At 46.5% G+C, this 9,219-nt stretch overlaps 1 protein-coding gene across 1 annotated transcript; it reads right to left on the reverse strand.

Annotated features, from left to right (window-relative positions):
- Window positions 1-1,442: 1,442 nt before the first annotated feature.
- LOC120842454 (zinc finger BED domain-containing protein 4-like) lies at window positions 1,443-2,174 on the reverse strand. Its single transcript, XM_040213586.1, has one exon. The coding sequence runs from the start codon at window positions 2,172-2,174 to the stop codon at window positions 1,443-1,445; it is 732 nt and encodes a 243-aa protein (XP_040069520.1).
- Window positions 2,175-9,219: the final 7,045 nt, after the last annotated feature.

The raw sequence follows: 9,219 nt of genomic DNA on the forward strand, positions 1-9,219 counted from the left end.
GCATAAGGGACATTCCGCAGAGTGCTACAGCATGACATTCTTTGCTTGCGTTTGGCTGAGCGAACCACGCGATTTAGCGCGTGGTTCACCAAACGCAAAGGTAGAAATTACTTGTATGGCATTTTCTGAAAATGCCTGTCCCTTGGCATGCCTAGGGTTTACTAGCTTCCGAATCTATCATTTGAAAACTTTTCATGGCTGGGCGAGGTTAGTTCCTGCCCATTAAAAGAAGAATTCCGAATTTATCATTCGAAACCCGGACTGAGCAAGGTTAATTCCTTGCCCACGAGAGAGGAATCAGCACGTTCCCGCTTCCAGCTGCAACTTTATATGAGCGACGATGCTTGTTCACGTAATCCTTCGCGTCCTTTCGAGCATCCATGCCTGGGAGACCTCCTCTTTGTTAAAAACGATTCAGGCGCGTCAGAATATTGTAGTCGCCGGCGAGGATTGCGAGTTACCCTTGGGAGATCCTTTTTTTAGGCCCGGCGTCAGCGGCAAAGTATACTTCGGTTCCCCCCCCCCATCTTCTGTTAAACTAAAACAATTTTTTTTTTCAGTAGCGTAGCACTAGCACTACAGCGGGACGCGCAGTCGTCCGGATGATCTCATCGTCGTGGAGCGAGACTTGAACCCTTGACTGTCTGGTGCACTCGCTCAGCGTACTCTCAGAACGCCGTCGGAATAAAGAGGGGCCAGTTATAACAACCTCAACTTGACGAAGAAAAAAGAAAAAAGCAGGAAATTTTGTTATAAAAGACCCTCTACCCGAGGCAAACCTCACATGTTTCGTCATGGACACCTAAGATACCGACACTCGCTTACCCGACCCTGCACAGCCTGTTTCTCAAATTCAACGCTGCCGTTGCATCCAGCCCGTCGGTGGAACGTCTATTTAGCTTGGCTGGGGACGTCTTTAGAAGGAAAAGATGAAAACTCTCCTATCAAGAACTTTGAAAGTCAATTCCTTTAGCGAGCGAATAAACTATTTTGACGAAAACGCAAGCCATAAATATACTGTATTTATTTTAGGCTCGCAGGGTTTTTCATTGATCGGAACTGCTGTTTATTTTGCTACCACAAGAATATAAAAAAGTAACTTCTAAAGTAACTTCAAAGTAATTCGCTACTTTTTACAGTAGTTAGTAGTTTACTCAATTACTATTACGAATGCGTAATTTCTACTCTGCTCCAATTACTTTTGGCGTCGATGCTCAGTAACTTAACTTAACTACCTTTTTGAGTAATTTGTATAGGGCTGGGCGTCGATTAAAAATTTTAACCCGATTAATCGCTACCATTTAATCGATTAATTAATCGATTAATCGGTTGACTTTAGTAAAAAGCAAAAGTAGACATTTTGTCCTTACAATTTGTTTTATTGTATGATAAACGGCGCATATATACAAACTTAATTGAGAATAAACGTTGATGTAACGCACTCACAGATCACAACCCGAGCTGCGGAGGCAAAGAAGTTTATTGACATTTTCCGGCAGGAGCGAGTTTCTTTGTTTGTTGACGATCATCCCTGCTGCGCTGAACAGACGCTCGCAGGGCGTTGAGGTGACTGGGACACACATCACACTCTTCACAATTGGCACAATTGGAGGAAACAGCGAGCCCCGAGCTCGCCACCACTGTAGTGGGTCCAGTTCATCGTCCGTCACCTCGGCCATCGATCGATAAAGCGACACTTGGCAGGAGATGGTGGGTTCTTCATTTTCCTCCGAGAAAACGTATTTTCTTTTTTTCTTGGGCGTTAGATCAGTAGAATCGTCCGAAGACGCATGTGTTAGCTGGGAAAGCCTTTCCCACACAAGTTCGCGGCGATCTTTTTCGATGCATGCGAGGCTCTTGAAACGAGGATCGAGACACGTTGCCAGTTCATAGTCGTTGTATTGCGGCCACGCGCGAAGCCTCTCATCGATAGAGTCCACCAGCATGGCCTTGAAGCGGCAGATGAAGGCAGGGTCACAGTCATTCGTCTTCATTTTATTCTTTAGCAATTTTAAGGCTGGAATAAGTACAGACCGAGTAACGTACTTGTCCCCTCCAAGGAGCTCAGTAATGTCGAGCAGGGGCTTCAAAACTTCCCGAAGCTGCTCCAACATGTCCCAATCGACGTCTGTGAGGTGGGGAATCGACGATTTAATGGTACTGCTGTCCTCCATGGAGCAGCGCAAAGGCTCCTTCAGTTCAAGCAGGCTGGTTATCATGATGTACGTGCTGTTCCACCGTGTTGCGATGTCCTGCTGAAGCTTCTTCTTAGGTGCTCCGAGTTCAGCGGCATGTTTTGAAAGGACGGCCTGGTTGTTCGAACTGTGCTTAAAGTGACCCACAGTACGACGACCGGCGGCTAGCAGTTGCTCCACACCCGTCACGCTGAGCGCCTTGTGGACGCACAGCTGAATGTGTGAGCTGCGCACTTCAGACTCTGAAAGTTTGCTCTCTCCATCCCAAGACAGATGTTGCGGGCGTTATCGGTACAGACAGCTTTTACCTTTTCAACGATTCCCCAATCTGTAGCAGTCTCTAATACCTCACTGGCACATTGTTCCGCTGTATGGCGCTCAGGTACGTTTCTCACCTGCAATGTTGCCGATCGAAGCATCCAGTCGTCGTCGATCCAATGCGCCGTTATCCCGAGGTAGGCGTCATTGGCGATGGAGGTCCAGAAGTCCGCTGTTAAGCTGATGAAGCTGGCTGCCGAGAGTTCTGCTTAAAGACGCTCCCGTCTCGAGGTATACAGGGCATCCACCTTGGCACTCACTGCACGACGGGACGGCGGCTGGTAAGACGGAGAATCCAAGGCAATCTGAAGAACTTTCGCTAGTCCGTGATCTTCCACAATGTTGAGAGGCCGGCTAGAAGAAACAAGCCAAGATGTAAGGGCTTGTGCAATAGTTTCTACTTTCTTCAGAGAAACCGGCCTCGAAGAGAAAACGTCGATAGTCGTCTGCTTTTTTGCAGATGATTCTTGTTGCAGCGAGATGCTTGGGTGCTTAGCTCTGAGATGGTATTGAAGCGAGCTTACACTTCCGCTATATGCGAAAGCTTTTTTGCAGATGAGGCAGTGAACTTTCTTTAATTCAAAAACTTCGCCCGCGGAGTTTACTTTAAACCCGAATTTATCTGAAAGGTTGCCCTTCATACTCCTGTATTCGTCCATGCCTGCGCAGGGTGTTGTGATGAGATACTTCTCAAACAAGTGACTGCGGCGCGACATGAAGGGAAGAGGAAAGACGGGGGCAAGGGAGACGGGTATAATTGGGGAGCGTCGATCCGTCGAGGACGTCCCTGAAGGTGTTATAGGAGTAGTACATGAAGGACAAAAACAGGATGAAACATCTTCGTCGTTCATGTAACTTTACCCGCACGCTCTAATTCCACGACGTCCTTGAAGCTTTCAACAAACAGAAAATCCCCGGCGAAGGAAAGGCCCCTTTTTACGGGGAAAAGGGAAACGAGCCCATCCGGCTGCGCGCGGCGCCAACTCGACAAAGACGACGAGAAAACGGGGGAACATCTGGAAGCACTTTGCCACGGGCAGTGCAGGTCCGCCAAGGTCGTTGCGTCAAGAGGCAAAAGCGACGCCGAGAGAGAAATTCCAACCACACAAATAAAACACAGGGTCGAATACTGAAGCAAGCCACGACCACGGCCGGCTTTGCACCACGCTGAACGAGCGGAGAGACGAGCGAGGTCACGTTGTAGCGACCGCAAGGACGGAGCATAACCCACAATGGGGATCAAGGCAGCCTTCGGAAGAGCTCTAGCTTTGTCGCTGCAAACCCGTAAGCAGACATGTACAAATTACTCAAAAAAGGTAGTTAAGTTAAGTTACTGAGTATCGACGCCAAAAGTAGTTGAAGTAGAGTAGAAATTACGCATTCGTAATAGTAATTGAGTAAACTACTAACTACTGTAAAAAAGTATCGAATTACTTTGAAGTTGCTTTCGAAGTTACTTTTTATGATTTTGTGTCAGCAAAATGAACAAATTTTGATCAGTGAAAAACCCTGCGAGCCGGAAATAAATGCAGTCATTTTATGACTTCTAAAATAGTTTATTTGCTCGCCGAAGCAATGGTCTTTCAAAGTTGTTATCGGAGAGTTTTCCTCTTTTCCTTCTAATAACGTCCTCGGTCAAGCTAAAAAGACGTTCCACCGTGGCGCTGGATGCAAAGACAGCGTTTAATTTCAGAAGCAGGCTGTGCAGGGTCGGGTACGCAAGTGTTGGCATCTTTGGTGTCCATGACGAAACATGTGATGCTTGCCTCGGCTAGAGGGTCTTTTATAACAAACTCTTCTCTTTTTTTCTTCGAAAAGTTGGGATTGTTATGACTGGCCCCTCTTTATTCTCACGACGTTCGGAGATTTCGCCGAGCGAGTGCACCTGACCCTCAAGGGATCAAGTCTCGCGCCACGACGATGAGATCATCCGGACGACTGCGCGTCTCGTTGCAATGTTATAGCTACGCCACTTAAAAAAAAAAAAAAGAAATTGCTTTTTGCCGTTGACGTTTGGTCCAACAAAAGGACCTCCCAAGGGTGACTCGAAATCCTCGCCGGCGACTACGGTATCCTGACGCGCCTGACAAGTAAAACCTGTTCAACAAAGAGGAGGTCTCCCTGGCGTGGAAGGTCGGAAGGACGCGAAGGATTACGTGAACAAGCATCGGCGCTCGTACAGTTGCAGCTGGAAGCCGGAACGTGCTCCCATGAACGGATTATCCGTGTCTGCGTTTATGCGTGGGGGAGTCCGCTTTGCAAGGGAGTATGCGCTGACGACGAGGCGACCATGAGAATAGGCGCCCAGCGGCCAGGTCATCCCAGTGGCGCTTACCGTGAAACCTACCACTTGAGTCAGAACTCACTAAAGGCACACCATGAAAACAACAACAACCCTCGGAGTGTCCCCGTCTTTCACGTTTGCAGCTGGAATCGCGGCGCTTGCGTGCATTACCGCATTAGGCCAACACCCGACCAAGGCTTGTCAAGCATCTCTGACTGCGTTCGTGCGCGCCGGTGTTATGCTTTGGCTGCTCGTCGTCGCCACCTTGGCCCAAGGACGTCTGTGATTCAGTTTCTAGGGCTGCCGAGTTTAAGTGCGTGGGAACGGAATGTGAGGGGGCCCCTTGTTCGTGAGTACCACTTAATCTGCCAGCGTCTTATTCATTTCTGCACTCAAACTTTTGTGATGAAAAAAAAATAGGATTAAGTTTCAAAAGTAGTTAGTAATTTGAGTAGAAGTTACCTGAAAAACGTAGTTAAATTAAACTACTAATTACCCAAATAGAGTTGTAATTGAAAGTTACCAAGTTACTCGGAAAAGTAGTTAAACTACAGTAGTTTGAGTAGAGTAGTTGAACTACGTCCACGTCTGCCCGTAAGCCAACATGCTTGCGTGCCTTAAAAAAAAAAAAAAAAAAAAAAAAAGCTGCTGCGTGTGCTCAAAAAGAACGCGTAGCTATAACGTCCAAATTCATGACCGAGGTCACCGGACTTCCGTAAAGCATGCTTTCATTCTGCTTCTGTTTTCGCTTTTTTCTTCCAATCCCGCGTGACTCACGACGAATGATTTGTTTGTTGGGTGTTACCTACGAGGTGAACAAGGAGCAAGTCTGTATGTTCGTTTTAGAGGGAACGGCACCAGGAGAAAGGAAAAAAACGTATATTTATTTACTTTTGTTCGCCTCATTTTAACCGATTAACTGGGTAAAAAAATTGATCGCGATTAAAGCATTAATCGATTAATCGGAAGGTTAATCGATCAATTGCCCAGCCCTAAATTTGTACATGTCTGGCTGCGTCAAAACAAATTGGCGCCGTGACCTTCGAACTTAGCGTGTAAAGCGTAATAGAGTCCAAGTGGACCCAGACCGGCGCCCCTCATCGCTAAAACCTCATGGTAGCAGTCTCCCGACTGGACAAGCCGTCACTGGGAACGCGCCGTGACGACAAAGCCGGGGAGGATGCCACTACCTCGCGGCGACAGGCAAGAATGTCTCTCTCCTTCCCTGGCCAAAGATTAAAAAGGGCTCAAGCCACTCATCCCCCTATGCTCGGGGCGAGCCGTCGGGGTGCCCCCATCCGAACGGTTGAAGGTCGATTACCTCAGTTCCCAGGAAACGATCAAATACTCAAGCGACTCCTACAGACGTGGAAACCGTAAAAAAGGTACACGCTTCAATATGATTGCATTGCCCCTTCAACAGGCGGTCCCTATTGAAAATTCCATCAAGATACGTAATTTGGGACACTGACTGCCAGTCAGCAGCCTTGGTGGACCATCAGACGTCATCTGATGATCCATCAGATGGCGTCTGACTGCCACTGCCAAGGGAATTTCATCAACAAGGGCATCATTTATATAAGAGTAAATATCGCCAAATGCCTCGATAAAATAAAATGTTCGAGAAAAAACAAAAACAAAAAAAAACAGGACCATCGCGGATCGAACCCGCGACCACTTGCTTACAAACCAGACACCTTAACCCCTCTGCTATGCCATCGCTTTTGAAATTCGATTTGACCATTCGTTTTATACGAGATGCTTCGGCTGCAAATGCAATTAAGCCTTCAGCATGTTATGCAAAGCGTACATCACTCGCCGTACTTCAGTTCTACTCACCTGCCATGTAGAGTACTTTCGCGTCGTAGAACGATCCTTTTGTCCGCGCGTCTCCGGCCCAGTAGACCTGGTACGGTTCATTTCTACGAACATACTTGGAAAATCAGAGGTAAAGAAATGAGTTCTGAAAACTTACCCAATTCGCTGTGTGAAATCGGGCGATGACGGGAATCATTGCAAGCGCCAGCTGGAATGTCCGGGTGCAAGCTGAACGAAATCCACCGTTCTAACGGAGCGCTTGCGCAGACACTCAGCACAATCACGGCGCAAAGCGCAGCGGAGTTCAAAACTTGTTACTGTCATTATAGCTCCTTTTGTCTCAATATCGCTTCTCGCTTTTGGTACATCTTTCGCGCCTTTGAAAATTCGAGGCTTCTCATTGGCTGGCGTTTTCCCGGGACCGGCGTCGTGTTGTGGCGTGGATTTATTTTTTTTCTGTCGGCTTGAGGCTCTATCTTTACAGCCAACCCTTCGTCCCCATCCTTTTCCCTCCCCCCTCTCCTGACGATGATAGATTCAAAAACAAAATGCAAACAAAAACAAACAAAGCAAAATGAAAGGACAATTGGCCCAATGAGATAGAGGGGCTTAGAGTGATAAACCGAAAGTTCGGAAGTGGCTGTCACCGGGAGGGAGGGGCTACGGTTGCCGTCATTTTGTACGCAAAAGTGATCACTCGTCACGTGACCTCAGAAGAGCCGTGACGTCACCGATAAGATGGCAGCGCCCAGAGCTGGCGGATGCTAGTTTGTTCGGTGCACGGTAGCCGCGATGTGTAGCTGCTTTCCAACGACTTCGCTCTTCTTCGTGCTCGTATAACGTGAAAATATGAAGAAATGAGGCTTTATACCCTTTTTCCGCAAGATCGCTCTGGATCACCTGGATATTAACACCTGTGAGACCGCATCAGCCGTACCGCCGTACCGGTGCTTGGATTCCCGGATGTGTTCGAGGATCGATAGAACTTTAAATATTTTTAGCATGAAATTTTCGCATTCTTTTAGCTTTTTATGAACGTTGGAATGTCTAAGAATTGACGCGAAATGTATGCGTCGGACGAAGGGTCTAGAGAAATTCGTTTCAGCCCTAGGCAATTGCATAATCACAGCTAACTTTTAGCGAGGAAGCGCCAGCGATCTTTACGTTTTGTACTAGTAAACAATTTTACGATATAACTCCTAACATAATACATTCGCATTTGTTTAGCTTCGTTTGAACTTCCGAGAATAGAAGCGAAAGGTATACGTCGCGTGAGGGCCTAGGGGAAGTTATTTCAGCCCAGCGTCACCGAATAACCATAGAAACTTTTAGCGAGGAAGCTCCAGCCATCTTTAACCTTTTTTGCTAATCGACGCTTTTTTACCTTTTTTGTGAGGACGAATTGCACATTTATTTTCAGCTGCGAGGATGACGTTTTATTGAGTGTGAGGATGAATAAATCGTTGCAGGCACCTGCTTTATAGCTACTCGACTTGCTATCAGAACAACCGTTTTGGTGTACGCATAGATTAACTGAACATTTTTCTCTTCCATAGGATTTATTGCAGCAATACTTTTTTTCATCAAGAGTGCATTGTATTAGTCGGTCAGTTATTTACTTGTTCTTGTTGCCTGTACATGATGATTTATATTTGTGTTCCTCCCTTGCCCGAAAAGCAGTCATGTTGAAAAATGTTGACTACCATTCCTTTCGGTCTCTTCAATACACTTTTTTTCAAAAGTGTGGGCTGCCTGTACTTCGTATCATTGTAACTTGGAAAATGGAAACCGCCACAGCCCCCTCTTGCCAATCAGAGAGACGGAGAGAAAGCGTGTGACAAATCTGCTGACGAGCACTCTTATGATATGTTGTCATGCGCCTCTCTCCAACGTGCATATTGACTCATCGAGAATGGAGCCTTCGCCGCTTGCCAAACTGTGATGGAACGATTTACAGTAGCTACTACTCTAATTGCCCAAGGCCTTCATACTTTGGGCATTTGTTCGACAAGAATTTTATGTCCGCCATCACTGTGAACTCGACTGAGCGCCTATTGGACTCGAATGCTGCATTAGCGTTGGACGTGAACTCGGGTACATTCGTGTGCTTTACGCCCAAAAAAAAATGGCTACAGTCGTGTTGCTTAATACAGTTTTTCAATGGGTCTATTGAGTCATACGTATAGGAAGTGTCCTGCTATATAACAATGCTTCAACACATACTATTAAACTAGATGCTCAGAGGTGTGTTTGTTTTTGCAGTTAACAAGTTACAGCCGTGTGCTTTAATGTTATTATCATCTGTGTAGTTTTAAGCATCCTCTCTAGAATGCCTACAAATCAGACTGGAGGAAATAAATTAATAAATAACATTTTCACATCACTGGAGTTGATTTTCAAATGCGCTACGTGTTTAGGAAAGGGGGAATGTGTGCAGCCCAATGCAACAAGTCTGGTATGTCCCATTAATTAAAATTGAGGGGTCAGACATGCGAGTGTTCTCAAAAGGACCAGCACGCGCGGTGAACACAATTCTTTGTATATAGGCTCTGAGGGCGTAAAGGCAAGCGGAAATATGTTTATTTGGTTAGTGTATCAAATATG

Source organism: Ixodes scapularis, unplaced genomic scaffold (assembly GCF_016920785.2).
Source record: "Ixodes scapularis isolate PalLabHiFi unplaced genomic scaffold, ASM1692078v2 PGA_scaffold0__279_contigs__length_252992795, whole genome shotgun sequence".
NCBI lineage: Eukaryota > Metazoa > Arthropoda > Arachnida > Ixodida > Ixodidae > Ixodes > Ixodes scapularis.

Bases quoted from the DNA above. Each gene is read 5' to 3' on its own strand.
- LOC120842454 (XM_040213586.1), bottom strand. From the start codon at position 2,174: ATGGAGGACAGCAGTACCATTAAATCGTCGATTCCCCACCTCACAGAC.